Source organism: Pelodiscus sinensis, unplaced genomic scaffold (assembly GCF_049634645.1).
Source record: "Pelodiscus sinensis isolate JC-2024 unplaced genomic scaffold, ASM4963464v1 ctg85, whole genome shotgun sequence".
Classification (NCBI taxonomy): Eukaryota; Metazoa; Chordata; order Testudines; family Trionychidae; genus Pelodiscus; species Pelodiscus sinensis.
In genome coordinates this window covers 25170-41204 of record NW_027465930.1, presented here as the reverse complement: position 1 = coordinate 41204, position 16035 = coordinate 25170, and the positions used below count along the sequence as shown (strand labels likewise).

At 70.8% G+C, this 16035-nt stretch overlaps 2 protein-coding genes across 2 annotated transcripts in view; both read right to left on the bottom strand.

Moving 5' to 3' along the window:
• Positions 1-16035, bottom strand: part of MROH1 (maestro heat like repeat family member 1) — a 64878-nt gene that overhangs the window by 23680 nt on the left and 25163 nt on the right. Inside the window, 9 exon segments of the mRNA XM_075916832.1 lie at positions 2882-3017; positions 4592-4611; positions 4614-4695; positions 5031-5126; positions 6180-6315; positions 6638-6717; positions 12427-12549; positions 15226-15252; positions 15659-15805. Coding sequence (XP_075772947.1) covers positions 2882-3017; positions 4592-4611; positions 4614-4695; positions 5031-5126; positions 6180-6315; positions 6638-6717; positions 12427-12549; positions 15226-15252; positions 15659-15805 — 847 coding nt within the window.
• On the bottom strand, positions 12556-14305 carry LOC142825116 (uncharacterized). Its single transcript, XM_075916831.1, has 3 exons — positions 14261-14305; positions 13176-13778; positions 12556-12943 (listed from the first exon to the last, which is right to left on the bottom strand). The coding sequence occupies exons 1-3, from the start codon at positions 14303-14305 to the stop codon at positions 12629-12631; spliced, it is 963 nt and encodes a 320-aa protein (XP_075772946.1). The 3' UTR covers positions 12556-12628.

Genomic DNA, 16035 nt, shown 5'->3' with positions numbered 1-16035 from the left:
CCCCTCACCTGTGCGGCCAGGCGGGGGTTACGGGAGCCAGGCTGCAGCAAGAGAGTCACCCTCCCCCCACGCCCTGCGGGGCAGGAACAGCTGGGCGGAGTGCTCCACGGCGCCCAGGGGGGCAGGGCGGGGCAGGAACAGCTGGGCGGAGTGCTCCACGGCGCCCAGGGGGGCAGGGCGGGGCAGGAACAGCTGGGCGGAGTGCTCCACGGCGCCCGGGGGGGGGGGGGGGCAGGAACAGCTGGGCGGAGTGCTCCACGGCGCCCGGGGGGGCGGGGCGGGGCAGGAACAGCTGGGCGGAGTGCTCCACGGCGCCCGGGGGGGGCGGGGCGGGGCAGGAACAGCTGGGCGGAGTGCTCCACAGCGCCCGGGGGGGCGGGGCGGGGCAGGAACAGCTGGGCGGAGTGCTCCACGGCGCCCGGGGGGGCGGGGCGGGGCAGGAACAGCTGGGCGGAGTGCTCCACGGCGCCCGGGGGGGCGGGGCGGGGCAGGAACAGCTGGGCGGAGTGCTCCACGGCGCCCGGGGGGGCGGGGCGGGGCAGGAACAGCTGGGCGGAGTGCTCCACGGCGCCCGGGGGGGCGGGGCGGGGCAGGAACAGCTGGGCGGAGTGCTCCACGGCGCCCGGGGGGGCGGGGCGGGGCAGGAACAGCTGGGCGGAGTGCTCCACGGCGCCCGGGGGGGCGGGGCGGGGCAGGAACAGCTGGGCGGAGTGCTCCACGGCGCCCGGGGGGGCGGGGCGGGGCAGGAACAGCTGGGCGGAGTGCTCCACGGCGCCCGGGGGGGCGGGGCGGGGCAGGAACAGCTGGGCGGAGTGCTCCACGGCGCCCGGGGGGGCGGGGCGGGGCAGGAACAGCTGGGCGGAGTGCTCCACGGCGCCCGGGGGGGCGGGGCGGGGCAGGAACAGCTGGGCGGAGTGCTCCACGGCGCCGGGGGGGGGGGGGGGGGGGGCGGGGCAGGAACAGCTGGGCGGAGTGCTCCACAGCGCCCGGGGGGGCGGGGCGGGGCGCTCCACGGCGCCCGGGGGGGGCGGGGCGGGGCAGGAACAGCTGGGCGGAGTGCTCCACAGCGCCCGGGGGGGCGGGCGGGGCGCTCCACGGCGCCCGGGGGGGCGGGGCGGGGCAGGAACAGCTGGGTGGAGTGCTCCACGGCGCCCGGGGGGGGCGGGGCGGGGCAGGAACAGCTGGGCGGAGTGCTCCACGGCGCCCGGGGGGGCGGGGCGGGAACAGCTGGGCGGAGTGCTCCACGGCGCCCGGGGGGGCGGGGCGGGAACAGCTGGGCGGAGTGCTCCACGGCGCCCGGGGGGGGCGGGGCGGGGCGGGAACAGCTGGGCGGAGTGCTCCACGGCGCCCGGGGGGGTGCAGGACCCTGCTCGCTGCTGCAGAGAAGCCACACGCAGCCGCCGGGAGAGGGCAGCAGAGCAAAGCTGCCTGCTGGGTCGCTCCCGCTCCTGCTGCCCGGGGAGGGGGAGGCAGGACGACCCCGGCTGCCCCCCACATTGGTCCAGCCACAGGACCCCCCTGAAGCAGGGCCTGGGCCACGCCATCCTTGTGGAAAGGGGGTGATCCCTCTCCAGACACGGAGGCGAGGGATCCCATTCCTGCCCAGCCTCCACGGATCTGTCTAGCTCTTTTGGGACCCCTGAATCTCAGAGCTAACGTATTGGATGTACAAAATGAACCCTTCTGAACACACTTACTGACTCTCAGCATGGGCGACTCCTTAAACAGCGAGGGAGGCGGGGGGCCGCAGGGGGAGTTTGGGTGAAGGGGGCAGTTGTGACCCAGGGCAGGGGGCTGGGATGTGACCTGGAGCAGGGGCCTGGTGCAGGAGTTTGGGGTGTGATCTGGGGCAGCGGATTGGGGTGCAGGAGGGGGCAGGAGGATTGCAGGGAGGGAGGGGCTGGGGTGCCAGAGGCAGGCTCTGGCCGGGAGACTGACCTTGGTGACTCCCGGCCAGCAGCCCAGCAGGGTCTCAGCCAGCCTGCCATGCGTGTAAGGGGAGGGGGGCGGGGGGCTCCACACGCTGCCTGTTATTAACCAGCAGCTCCCATTGGCCAGTCTCTGGCCAGACCGCTAACGGCTCGTGCTGGGGGTGGCCGCAGCGACTGGAGCCTCCCCCCTCCCGTCCGGCTCAGCGCATGGGGAGAGAAGCCCCCGGCCGCGTTTCTGAGCGGCCTGCGAATGGGGCGAGGCGAGCAGGGGAGCCCGGGGACCACGGTGGGCCAGACCCGGCCTGCCCCGAATCGTCCAATGGCTGGGATAGCCCCGGCCTCCTTGTCCTCGGCTGTGTCCACAGCCCCGCTCACACCCTCCCGGGCCGAGAATTTCCTCCGCCACAGCCCGGGGCCCAGCAGCGCGAGGCGGGTGTCTGTGCCGGCGCCGAGTGGAGCAGAGGCAAACGCTGGTTCCAACCCGCCAACCCCCCCCCCCCCCCCCACAGGCACAAACAGATTTTCTTGCGGAAAACGTGTTTTGCAAAAACTAAACCAATTTTCTGTTGGGGGAAAAGAAATCATGGAAAGGAGCAGGCTCTCGCCAATGTCACGTTCTCCCTGGGCCAGGGCTCCCTGAGGGCCGGCCGCAGGAGACGGAGGCACGGAGCCCGACGGTGCCTGTGGGGTACCCGGAGCCACGGGCTCAGGCCGAGACCCCAACCCGGGAAGCGACAATTTCCCTTCGGGGGGGGGGGGGGGGGGGGAGCGGAAAACCTCCGGCGGTTCTCCCAGAACGGAACCTCGCAGGGAAACTGCCCCATTTGTGGCGCGTGACCCCGACCTGCACCCTGGGGTGATGGCCGACACGCCGCCTTCTGCATCGCGGGGCCGGGCCCTCGCTGGCAGGGGGCTCCCGCTGCCCAGGCTGGCCCGGCGGCTCCATTTACCTTCGTAGCGCAGCTGGACGTAGAGGAGGAGGTAGGCGCAGTCCACGGCGCGCTGGCGGATGCTGGCGAGGGAGTCCGAGCAGCGGGGGGAGAACAGCGCCATCAGCACCCCCAGGTTGTGGAAGGGCACCATGGTCTAGGGAGGGGATGGTGGTTAACGGCGCGCCCTGGACGCGCAGCGCTGGCAGGGTGAGCGGGACAAGTGGGGAGGTACCAGGGGGGCGGCTCCAGGAGGCGCCAGTGGGGGGTCCTGGGAGGAGGGCGCCGGGGAAGGGGCTGCAGGGGGCGGGGACGGGGGTCCTGGGAGGAGGGCGCCAGCGGAGGGGCTGCAGGGGGCAGGGAGGGGGGGTCCCGGGAGGAGGGCACCGGCAGGGGGGCTGCAGGGGGCAGGGAGGGGGGGTCCTGGGAGGAGGGCGCCGGCAGGGAGGCTGCAGCGGGCAGGGAGGGGGGGTCCCGGGAGGAGGGCGCCGGCAGGGAGGCTGCAGCGGGCAGGGAGGGGGGGTCCCGGGAGGGGGGCGCCGGCAGGGGGGCTGCAGGGGGCAGGGAAGGGGGGTCCGGGAGGGGGGCGCCGGCAGGGGGGCTGCAGGGGGCAGGGAGGGGGGGTCCTGGGAGGAGGGCGCCGGCAGGGAGGCTGCAGCGGGCAGGGAGGGGGGGCGCCGGCAGGGGGGCGCCGGCAGGGGGGCTGCAGGGGGCAGGGAGGGGGGGCGCCGGCAGGGGGGCGCCGGCAGGGGGGCTGCAGGGGGCAGGGAGGGGGGGCGCCGGCAGGGGGGCGCCGGCAGGGGGGCTGCAGGGGGCAGGGAGGGGGGGCGCCGGCAGGGGGGCGCCGGCAGGGGGGCTGCAGGGGCAGGGAGGGGGGGTCCCGGAGGGGGGCGCCGGCAGGGGGGCTGCAGGGGGCAGGGAGGGGGGGTCCGGGAGGGGGGCGCCGGCAGGGGGGCTGCAGGGGGCAGGGAGGGGGGGTCCTGGAGGAGGGCGCCGGCAGGGGGGCTGCAGGGGGCAGGGAGGGGGGTCCCGGGAGGGGGGCGCCGGCAGGGAGGTTGCAGGGGGCAGGGAGGGGGGGGTCCCGGGAGGGGGGCGCCGGCAGGGGGGCTGCGGGGGGCTGCAGGGGACAGGGAGGGGGGTCCCGGGAGGGGGGTGCCGGCAGGGGGCTGCGGGGGGCTGCAGGGGGCAGGGAGGGGGGGGTCCCGGGAGGGGGGCGCCGGCAGGGGGGCTGCAGGGGGCAGGGAGGGGGGTCCCGGGAGGGGGGCGCCGGCAGGGGGGCTGCAGGGGCAGGGAGGGGGGTCCCGGGAGGGGGGCGCCGGCAGGGGGGCTGCAGGGGCAGGGAGGGGGGGTCCCGGAGGGGGGCGCCGGCAGGGAGGCTGCAGGGGGCAGGGAGGGGGGTCCCGGGAGGGGGGCACCGCAGGGGGGTGCAGGGGGCAGGGAGGGGGGTCCCGGGAGGGGGGCGCCGGGAGGGGGGCTGCAGGGGGCAGGGAGGGGGGGTCCCGGGAGGGGGGCGCCGGGAGGGGGGCTGGGGAACATGCAGAATGATCTGGGCAAACTGGAGAGGTTGGAAATTCAAGGACACGTGGAATCCTGCCCGGCCCCCAGGCCCCTCCGCCCCAGCGCTGGGTGCTCGAGTCAGGCCTAGGGCCTGGCCGCCGGGGAGGAGGACCCGCTGCACCTGCCGCGGCCGGGGGGCTCCGGGGGTCAGAGGGCAGCCGCCTGGGCACTCACGCTGACGTGCAGCTTGTCCAGTAGCTCTCCAGCAGCGCGGCGCTGAGCTCCACCGCCCGCTCCCGCTCGTGCTCCTTGGCCGACCGCACCCAGGGGCCGAGGTGCTGCAGGGCCAGGGCAGGGAGAGGGGCTCAGGCAGGCGGCCGAGGGCTGCCCCCCCGAGCGCCGCCTGCCCGGGCACAGGATGGCGTCATGCCTGGAAGGGCCCAGGCCAGGTGTCCCGACGCGGGGGCCTGCCCCCTGCCCACGCCCGAGCGAGGCCCGGCTGGTCTGCTGGCCACGGGCTGCTGCGTGGGCCCAGGGGCCCCAAGATGGGCACCTCACCCTAGACCCCAGCACCAGACTGGGGCGGGGAGAAATGGCCAGAAACCCACCGCGCTTCCCCATGTGCAGCCCGGAGCCTCCCTCCTCCTCCCTGCCCCGCGCCCCGGCCCCCCACCTCAAACATGCTCTGCAGCCCGCGGGGCGTCAGGTCCCTCTGCAGCAGGGCTGTCAGCAGGCCCTGCAGGGCCCCGGCGGCGTCGCGGTACAGGGCCTGCAAGGAGGAAGGGCACAGTGGTCTCGGCCCGGCCCACCGAGTCAGCCAGAGGGACCCAGGCTGGCCACAGGGACCGGCCGGCAGCTGCTTAGACACGGCTGAGCGGGGGAAGGGGAGTCCTTCTCCTCCGGGCGCTGCACCCTGGGGGTGCCCCAAAGTCCGTACAAAGGGGCCGTGCGGGGTCAAAGGGAGCTTCCGTCCTGCGGATTGTGTCTGCCCGTGTGCCGGTGTGGGGCCTGGGGGGTACGGACACGGGCTCTGGGCTGCTGCGGTGGGTGTCCCTGCTGTAGGGAGGGGCTGTCCAGTCAGTGACTGTGCGAACTAGCATGGCCCCAGGGACACTGGCTCGGAGAGGCCCCTGCGCGCCTGAGGGAGGCTGGCATGGGACACAGGGACAGGTCACTTGGCCATGGGACCCGCTCAGCTTGGGAGACACCAGGGATGGATATAAAGCGCCAGGAGGCGTCTCCGTCTCGGCTGTAATCTCGCTCCTGATCCCAGGTGCAGCCTTGCGGGGCAGCGAGCGGGAAGGAGGCCGACCCGCCCTGGCACAGGATGGGCACCAGACACTGCTAAGCCGGCAGCTTGTAGCATCTCTGCTGAGAGCCTGCGTCCAGAGCTGGGTGCCTGGTGCGTGCGACGGATTCGCCTTCACAGCCTCAGTCCCGCCTTCCCTCTCTCTCGTTAATAACCCCTCAGGGGGTGGATGCTAAAGGACGGGCCCAGCGTGATCTCGTGGGGAAGATCCAGCGTGGGAACTGACCGGGGATCTGGGGCTGGTTCCTTGGGACCCGGAGAACCCGTCCGGGTAGGTGGGACTGGGTTCTAGAACCCCCCCGTCAGGCCCGGGGCTGGGTGGGGCACGGATATAGCTGGGGTGTCCGAGGGGGTTTGCTCGTGAGGTTCCTGCTGGGACTGGCAGCTGGAGCGCTCGGTGGGGCTGGTCTGTGGCCTGTTGGGAAGGTCTCGTCGGGGGCTGCGAGGAGCCTGGTTTGAGCGATTCGCCCTGAGCGGTGCCCAGGCCCGGCCCCTCCCAGGCTCCCCTCCCACCTCCTTGTGCCGGGTGTCCGGCCCGGGGCCGTCTCGCTCCTTCAGGACATGCAGCGGCGGAAGGGCCAGGACGCTGCTCAGGCAGGTTTCCAGGAGCTCCCCCTGGGCAGGCTCCCCCAGCGGCGGCTCCAGGACGCTGGCCAAGGAGTCAAGGGGCAATAAGGCCGAGCGCTGGGAGCGACGGGCATGCGAGCCGGCCCACACGGGGCCCTCCTGCTGCGTGGCGGCCCGGCCCAGCCCAGCCCCTCCCCAGAGCGGTGCCAGGACAGCGCTGCTCGCGCCCAGCGCCCGGCTGAGCCGCTAGCAGCGCCAGGCCCCCGGCGGGCACAGAGCAGCGGGGACCCCGCGGAGGGCGAGGGCGCGGCCTGGGCGCTGGCCGGGCTCCGCTCACTCCACCGCGCCGTCGGGGACAGGCGCTCAGCAGGCGCTTTCCACCCCCGGGGAGCCCAGAAGGATACACCAGGGAGGTGCAGGAGACCATGGCCCTCTGGCGAACAGGGGTCCTCAGCGCGTCCAGGGGCTCCGCTTTGATGAACTCCTGTATGTGAGAGGGGGGAGGAGAAATCCAGCAACTCAGCCCAGGAGCGTGGACCCAGAACGCCGGCCACGCGGGGTCTTGGCACCACTCCGCCTCCGTGGCACGGCCACGCCAACTCCGGCCTGCCCCGCCAACACCCACTGAGCCGGGCTCGCTCCCGCCGCCTCCGTGGCACGGCCACGCCAACTCCGGCCTGCCCCGCCAACACCCACTGAGCCGGGCTCGCTCCCGCCGCCTCCGTGGCACGGCCACGCCAACTCCGGCCTGCCCCGCCAACACCCACTGAGCCGGGCTCGCTCCCGCCGCCTCCGTGGCACGGCCACGCCAACCCTGGTCTGCCCCGCCAACACCCACTGAGCCAGGCTCGCTCCCGCCGCCTCCATGGCACGGCCACGCCAACTCCGGCCTGCCCCGCCAACACCCACTGAGCCGGGCTCGCTCCCGCCGCCTCCGTGGCATGGCCACGCTGTGACGTAGTGGGGGTACCTGGCTGGTTTCTATGCTGCTGGCTCTGGGGGAACCCCCACTGGCTGCTGTGGGTACCACGACCCAGCAAAACAGGATGAGTCACTATGCAAACCAGTGGCCAGACACCCCCCATGGAGAGGAACAAAGGAAGGTGGAATGCTGCCTTGGCTGGGGGGCAGGGCTGGAAGTTAGGGAGTTGGTTGCTGGCTGTCGGAGGGCATGGATGAGACAGCCTAGGGAGAGGAGCTGGAGTTTAGGGGCCCAGTCTCCCCCATCTCAAGGGGGCCTGAGGCATCCTAGCCCAGTTCCTGTGACCAGATTACATCTGTGCTGCGCTGTGCTGGAGGAGCAATAAACCACCCTCAATTCCACTGGCTGGTGCAGTCTGTTTGTGCCATTTCGGGGTGCAGGAGACGGGGAACCCCCAACGCGCCGTCACACTGGTGTCAGGGGTGGGATGCACTGCACCCCGTGGATGAAGCTCCCAGCGGCAAGCGACAAGGCGCAGTAGAAGCAAGAGCCCTGGAGCCAGGCGTGCTGGAGACAGAGCGAAGCGGTTCCTGGGAATCGTGGGGCGCTGCAGCACTAGACTGGTGAGTCTGCACCGAGGGGCCCAGCGGGCAGATGGCCTACGCCCGACTCTTGAAGGCAGAGCTGGTGGGGCTGTGCAGAGAGAGGGGCTTGCCTGTGCAGAAAGCAACCAAGGCCCAGCTGATTACCCAGCTGGAAGAGAATGACCAGCCACAGGGCCAGGATCTTGTCCCCAGGGGAAGCAGCCAGACCCCCCCTGAGAGTGTGTCAGGCTCAGAGAGGGGGAGGAGCGCTGGAACCCAACGGAGAGATGAGACAGCGTCTCCCAGGAGGCCTGCAAGCCGTAGCCCATCTAGGGCAGGGGCCAGCCCAGCGGAGCTGCGGCGCCTGGAGATCCAGCTGCGGATCAGGGAATTGGAAGTAGAGGACCGAGAGAAGGAGCGCCAAGATCGAGAGAGGCAGCGACAGCATGAGCTGGCCATGGCAGAGCGGAGAACCGGCGGGGCACCGGCTGCGCCAAGTGCGGATGGGCCCCAAGGTCCCAGGACTGCCAGACGCTTGGAGAGGCCCGTGGTGGCCCAATTGAAGGACATGGGTGACATAGACGGGTTCCTCAGTACCTTTGAGAGGGCCTGTGGACTGCAACGGGTTCCCCCAGCTGACTGGCTGCAGGAGCTCATCCCCGCACTGAGCCAGGAGGCGGCCGGAGTGCTCAGTCAGCTGGAGGACCTACAGCCAGGGGATTACAACCGAGTCAAGGAGGCCCTGCTGCACAAGTTCGGGCTGACCCCCGAGATATACAGGAAGAAGTTCCGGGGGGTACAGAAAGGGCCACGGGAGACCTATGTGGACCTGGCCTCCCGCCTGGCGCAATACTGCCGCAAGTGGGTGTCTGGAGTTGGAGCCCAGACCGCAGAGGAGCTGCTCAAGCTGGTCATGATGGAGCAGTTCTATGAAGCGTGCCCACCCAAACTGAGGCTGTGGCTCAAGGACCGGAGACCAGAGAACCCCCAGGAGGCCGGGAGACTGGCGGATGAGTTCACGGAGAGCCGGTCCGGGTGTGAACGGGAGTCCCGGAGAGAAAGGGAACCGCGCAGAGACCGGATCTCGGCTGAGCGACGGAGGGAGTCAACTACGGGGCGAGACCAAGGAACAGGTCGTCTGCGCCCCAGAGAACCAGCCAGGGCCTGGACAGAGACAGCCCAAAGCCTAACTTGCCATCGCTGTGGGCAAAAAGGCCACAAGAGGGCTCAGTGCACCAGGTCCCAGGACCGGGGACTTTCCAGGGTTAACTGGCTGGGGCGGGAGGAAGGGCAGGCTGCCCCAGAGGCAGGGGCTGGCAGGCAAACCTCAGCTCAGAGAGAGGGGAAGGATGCTCAGTGCACCTCCCCTGGGAGGTCTGATTCTCAGGAGGCGGATTCCTCCGTGTACCGGGTGGGGGCAGGACGGCCCCTGCGGAGCGAGTGCCTCATACCCCTGGAGGTGGATGGTAGGAAGGTGACGGGCTTCTGGGACACGGGGGCGGAGGTGACTCTGGCCCGATCTGACATAGTGGCCCAGGAGCGGATACTACCCCACGCGCAGCTGACCCTGAAGGGCATAGACGGGTCCCCGTTTAAGGTGCCTGTAGCCAGGGTGCATCTGAAATGGGGGGCGAAGGAAGGCCTCAAGGAAGTGGGGGTGCACCCGCACTTGCCCACCGAGGTGCTGATGGGGAACGACCTAGAGGAGTGGCCCCATGAATCCCAGCGGGCTCTAGTCACTACCCGGAGCCAGAGCCAGCGGGGGGCTGACAACGTGGGTCCAGGGAAGGACTCCTGGCAGCGTCCTCAGGGTCCCATCCCAGTGGACACGGGGTCCAGCCAGGCTGGGACTCCGGACCTAGGCAGAGGTGGGGGACAGGTCCCGATCCCTGCCTCAGCAGCTGAATTCCAGGCTGAGGTGCAGGCAGACCCCTCCTTGCAGAGGCTGAGGGACCAGGCTGGCCTCCGTGCAGCTCAGCCCCGGGGGAGAGGTGGCCAGGAGAGATTCCTGCGGGAGCGTGGACTCCTGTTCCGTGAGTGGCTCCCCCCCAGGAAGGCGAGGGCATGGAGGGTAGAGCGGCAGCTGGTCGTCCCCCGAAAGTATCGCCTCAAGCTGCTGTATTTGGCCCACGATGTCCCCGTTGGGGGCCACCGGGGGATCCGGAGCACCCGGCTGAAGCTGCTCCAGCACTTCTATTGGCCGGGAATCTTTACAGCCGTGCAGCGGTACTGCCGGTCCTGTGACTCCTGCCAGAGGGGCGGGAAGGCCCAAGACAGGAGGAACGCGGCTTGGGGGTCTCTACCCCAGATAGAGGACCCTCTGGGCTTGCTGAGAGAGTTATGGGAGGGGAAGACCTCCTTGGATGGAGCATCGGGGATGGAAGCCGCCCTGGCTGTCCAGAGAAGGCTCGCTGGGCTCATGGCCCTGGCCCGAGAGACCCCGGCCAGAGATCAAGGCCAGCGGAAGGGTGGGTGTGACCCCCGAGGACAGGCCTGGGCCAGTCACCCTGGAGCGGGGCGGCGAGTGGACAGAGGGAAGCCAATTCATGTGGGGCCTCGCCACGGCCGGCCCGAGTCAAGGGGAGCACCCATGTCCCCAGGGCGGGTTCCCACGCAGAGGACCCGAACTTCCCTAGGTCACGAGCGGAGTGACCCTGCTCAGTTCGCTCTCGGAGGGGGGAGAACTGTGACGTAGTGGGGGTACCTGGCTGGTTTCTATGCTGCTGGCTCTGGGGGAACCCCCACTGGCTGCTGTGGGTACCACGACCCAGCAAAACAGGATGAGTCACTATGCAAACCAGTGGCCAGACACCCCCCATGGAGAGGAACAAAGGAAGGTGGAATGCTGCCTTGGCTGGGGGGCAGGGCTGGAAGTTAGGGAGTTGGTTGCTGGCTGTCGGAGGGCATGGATGAGACAGCCTAGGGAGAGGAGCTGGAGTTTAGGGGCCCAGTCTCCCCCATCTCAAGGGGGCCTGAGGCATCCTAGCCCAGTTCCTGTGACCAGATTACATCTGTGCTGCGCTGTGCTGGAGGAGCAATAAACCACCCTCAATTCCACTGGCTGGTGCAGTCTGTTTGTGCCATTTCGGGGTGCAGGAGACGGGGAACCCCCAACGTGCCGTCACACACGCCAACTCCGGCCTGCCCCGCCAACACCCACTGAGCCGGGCTCGCTCCCGCCGCCTCCGTGGCACGGCCACGCCAACCCTGGTCTGCCCCGCCAACACCCACTGAGCCGGGCTCGCTCCCGCCGCCTCCATGGCACGGCCACGCCAACCCTGGTCTGCCCCGCCAACACCCACTGAGACGGGCTTGCTCCCGCTGCCTCCGTGGCACGGCCACGCCAACCCTGGTCTGCCCCGCCAACACCCACTGAGACGGACTCGCTCCCGCCGCCTCCGTGGCACGGCCACACCAACCCTGGTCTGCCCCGCCAACACCCACTGAGCCAGGCTCGCTCCCGCCGCCTCCATGGCACGGCCACGCCAACCCTGGTCTGCCCCGCCAACACCCACTGAGCCGGGCTCGCTCCCGCCACCTCCGTGGCACGGCCACGCCAACCCTGGTCTGCCCCGCCAACACCCACTGAGCCAGGCTCGCTCCCGCCGCCTCCGTGGCACGGCCACGCCAACCCTGGTCTGCCCCGCCAACACCCACTGAGACGGGCTCGCTCCCGCCGCCTCCGTGGCACGGCCACGCCAACCCTGGTCTGCCCCGCCAACACCCACTGAGACGGGCTCACTCCCGCCGCCTCCGTGGCACGGCCACGCCAACCCTGGTCTGCCCCGCCAACACCCACTGAGCCAGGTTCGCTCCCGCCGCCTCCGTGGCACGGCCACGCCAACTCCGGCCTGCCCCGCCAACACCCACTGAGACGGGCTCGCTCCCGCCGCCTCCGTGGCACGGCCACGCCAACTCCGGTCTGCCCCACCAACACCCACTGAGACGGGCTCGCTCCTGCCGCCTCCATGGCACGGCCACGCCAACTCCGGCCTGCCCCGCCAACACCCACTGAGACGGGCTCGCTCCTGCCGCCTCCATGGCACGGCCACGCCAACTCCGGTCTGCCCCACCAACACCCACTGAGCCGGGCTCACTCCCGCCGCCTCCGTGGCACGGCCACGCCAACTCTGGTCTGCCCCGCCAACACCCACTGAGCCGGGCTCGCTCCTGCCGCCTCCATGGCACGGCCACGCCAACTCCGGTCTGCCCCACCAACACCCACTGAGCCGGGCTCACTCCCGCCGCCTCCATGGCACGGCCACACCAACCCTGGTCTGCCCCACCCAGCCAATACTCGGCCCAGCTGCCTCCCGCAGACCCGGCACACTCCTGCTGCCACCCAGCTGCTGACTGGATGCCACTAGTGAACCCCGCAGCTGCCCCCAGCCTCTCCTGGGAAAGGGGAGAGCCCCCGCCTCCAGCGCCAGGCCCAGGCCACACTGTAGCCGTTCCCCTCGCCCCGGCCAGCTCCCCCACCCACCAGTGCCGGCTGAGCTGTAGCCGTCCCTCCTCGCCCCCAGCGCCAAGCCCAGGCCAAGCTGTAGCCGCCCCCCCCCCCCCCCCCCGCCCCGGGCCAGCACCCCCCAGATCCAGGCCCTGGGCGAGCTGTAGCCGCCCCCCCCCCCCCGCGCCAGCACCCCCCAGATCCAGGCCCTGGGCGAGCTGTAGCCGCCCCCCTGCTTACCACCATCTGCGCAAGGAGCTCGGCTTTGCGGGAGAAGACGAAGGGCCCTGCCTGCGCGCTGCCGCCGACGGCCTGGCTGATCATGCACACGCTGCGGATCAGGCACAGCTTCAGCGTCAGGTCCTGAGAGCGGAGATGGGAGCAGCCGTGAGGCAGAGCCAGGGCCAGGCCGGGGCAGACCCGACTCCCCCGGGGAGTCCCACTAGGCCGGGAACGAGCTGCGGGACTCGGCTTCTGCTCCACGGGGCCTCTGAGCAGCACGCAGGGACAGGAGGGGCCGAGGAAAGGCTCTTCTGCCAGCCTGGCCTTGGGCGTGCCCAGGGGTCCAGAGGCCTTTCCAGCCAGCGGGCACCCTGCAGAGCTGGCTGCAGCCTCGTGGGTCCCGCCAGGAGCTGTGCTGTGGACACAGCGTCAGAGCCTCACGGGGCCGGCCGGCAGCAGGGCTCCCCGGCAGACCAGACACACCCCGCCCCCGCCGTGGTAGAGTGTGGCCCCGGCACGGGCTGAGACACCCTGCCTCCACCGGTGCCGGAGTGCGACCCTGGCGGGCCGAGAGAGACCCTGCCTCCACCGGTGCCGGAGCGCGACCCCGGCACGTGCCAAGAGAGCTCCCCCCCGGTGCCGGAGCGTGACCCTGGCGGGCCGAGAGAGACCCTGCCTCCACCGGTGCCGGAGCGCGACCCTGGCGGGCCGAGAGAGCTCCCCCCCGGTGCCGGAGCGTGACCCTGGCGGGCCGAGAGAGACCCTGCCTCCACCGGTGCCGGAGCGCGACCTCGGCACGTGCCAAGAGAGCTCCCCCCCGGTGCCAGAGAACCCCCCCAGGGCCGGAGCACGACCCCAACACGTGCCGAGAGAGACCCTGCCTCCACCGGTGCCGGAGCGCGACCCTGGCGGGCCGAGAGAGACCCTGCCTCCACCGGTGCCGGAGCGCGACCCTGGCGGGCCGAGAGAGACCCTGCCTCCACCGGTGCCGGAGCGCGACCCTGGCGGGCCGAGAGAGACCCTGCCTCCACCGGTGCCGGAGCGCGACCCTGGCGGGCCGAGAGAGCCCCCCCAGTGCCGGAGAACCCCCAGGGCTGGAGCACGACCCCAGCGGCCGAGAGAACCCCCCCAGTGCCGGAGAGAGCCTGGGGTAGGTGAGCGGAGACCCTGCCCCGCGAGGTGGCTGCGAAGCCAGCAGCACGGCCCGCCCCGCGCCCGGTGCCCCCGAGGGGAGGAGCAGAGCAGGAAGCCGGAAGCTTGGCCCGGGAGCGGTTAGTGCCAGAAGGGAAAGGGTTAATGGGCCTGGAGACGCCGCAGCTGGGACCTGCCACGCCCCTCGCGCTGGACAGACGCCAGTCCTGCGCCTCCGGCTCTCAGCGTCTGGGGAGCTGGGCACCGGCCGGGGGGGAACGGGGGGGGCAGGGTTAGTGAGTTTTAGCCGAGCTCCGGGGACCTGGGCACAGGGGAGGGGAGGGGAGGGGAGGGTTAGTGAGTTTTAGCCGAGCTCCGGGGACCTGGGCACAGGGGAGGGGAGGGGCAGGGCAGGGTTAGTGAGTTTTAGCCGAGCTCCGGGGACCTGGGCACAGGGGAGGGGAGGGGAGGGGAGGGGCAGGGCAGGGTTAGTGAGTTTTAGCCGAGCTCTGGGGACCTGGGCACAGGGGAGGGGAGGGGCAGGGCAGGGTTAGTGAGTTTTAGCCGAGCTCCGGGGACCTGGGCACAGGGGAGGGGAGGGGAGGGGAGGGGCAGGGCAGGGTTAGTGAGTTTTAGCCGAGCTCCGGGGACCTGGGCACAGGGGAGGGGAGGGGCAGGGCAGGGTTAGTGAGTTTTAGCCGAGCTCCAGGGATCTGGGCACCAGCGGGGGCGGGCGCAGGGTCACTGGCCGGCCCTGGGGGCCCATCACACCACACTCCTCCACCTCGTGAGTTCCCCCATTCCCAGGGCCCGGGAGGCAGCCCCACAAGCCCAGCACAGGGCTCTGGGTCGGGGCCCCGGCTCTGCAGCACACACACAGCTGCCCCATTAGAGGAGCGAGGTTCTGGAACGGCCTCCAAGGGAAGTCGTGGGGGCAAAAGATCTAGCTGGTTTCAAGATTAAACTAGCTGGGTTTATGAAGGGGATGGTTTGATGAGATAACATGATCTTGGTAACTAATTGACCATTCACTATCAGTGGGAATAGGTCAAGGGAGGGATGATAGGAGTTACTAGAGAACTTTCTGGGTGTCTGGCTGGTGAGTCTTGCCCACATGCTCAGGGTTTAGCTGATCGCCATATTTGGGGTGGGGAAGGAATTTTCCTCCAGGGTAGATTGGCAGAGGCCCTGGAGGTTTTTCGCCTTCCCCTGTAGCATTGGGTACAGATCACAGCTGGAGGATTCTCTGCATCTTGGTGCCTTCACAGTATCTGAAGGCTTCAATATCTGAGATCTAGGTGAGAGGATTATTCTAGGGGGGTGGGTGAGATTCTGTGGCCTGCACTGTGCAGGGGGTCAGACTAGATGATCAGAATGGTCCCTTCTGACCTTAGAGTCTATGAGCTATGGGGGCCTCTCCGGGGTCTGGCCAGGCCAAGGAGGCTGTCGAGGCACCAAGGCAGCCTGGAGCCTTCCCGGGCCTGCCCAGAGGCTGAGCGCCAGAGCCCTGCCGGGGCCCAGAGCAAGGAGGCAGCCCAGCTCGGCTGCTGGCTCCAGGCCCTGTGCCCAGCAGCACGGTGCAGCGAGAAGGCCGGCAGTGGCCGCGCCTGGCTGCTCCCGGGGCACAGACAGACAGACAGAGGCAGGCAGAGCAGAGGAGGGCGGATCGGGCGCCTCACACTGTACCTTGGTTTCTACCTTTATTCCCAGAACCTGAACAAGCAAAAGAAACACACGTTAGCAACCGAGTGGGTGCTGCAGCCGCCGGCCTGCTCCCAGGGCACAGCAGGGCCCGCCGGGGGCTCTCGCTCGCTCCTGTGCCCAGGCCCCGCCGGCCTGCTCCCAGGGCACAGCAGGGCCCGCCGGGGGCTCTCGCTCGCTCCTGTGCCCAGGCCCCGCCGGCCTGCTCCCGGGACATGGCAGGGCCCGCCGGGGGCTCTCGCTCGCTCCTGTGCCCAGGCCCCGCCGGCCTGCTCCCAGGGCACAGCAGGGCCCGCCGGGGGCTCTCGCTCGCTCCTGTGCCCAGGCCCCGCCGGCCTGCTCCCGGGACACGGCAGGGCCCGCCGGGGGCTCTCGCTCGCTCCTGTGCCCAGGCCCCCCCGGCCGCCCCGGAGCCCACCTTGGTGTCGAAGCAGCGGGAGATGTTGCTGAGGATGTCCGTGTCGAGCCGGGCCAGCAGCAGCTCCCGGGGCGCGTGCTGGGCTATGGAGCCGTAGCACAGGATCAGCGCGCTCTTGAGTTTCTCCGCTTCGCTCTCGCTGCGGTCCTGGGACAGAGGCAGGCCAGCCGGTGGGGGACAGGGGCAGGCCTCCCTCCCACCCACCCACACGGGCTCGCCCTCCTGTCCCTCCCAGGCGCTCCTGCCCAGGCTGCTGTTTGCACCCCCGGTCACCGCTGGAGAAGGGGGCGCGGCATGCGCCAGGCGACACCAAGACAAGCTGCCCAGCGTCGCCCCTTGGGCCCGGCGTGACCGTGGGGCGTTCGCGGCCGCAGCTG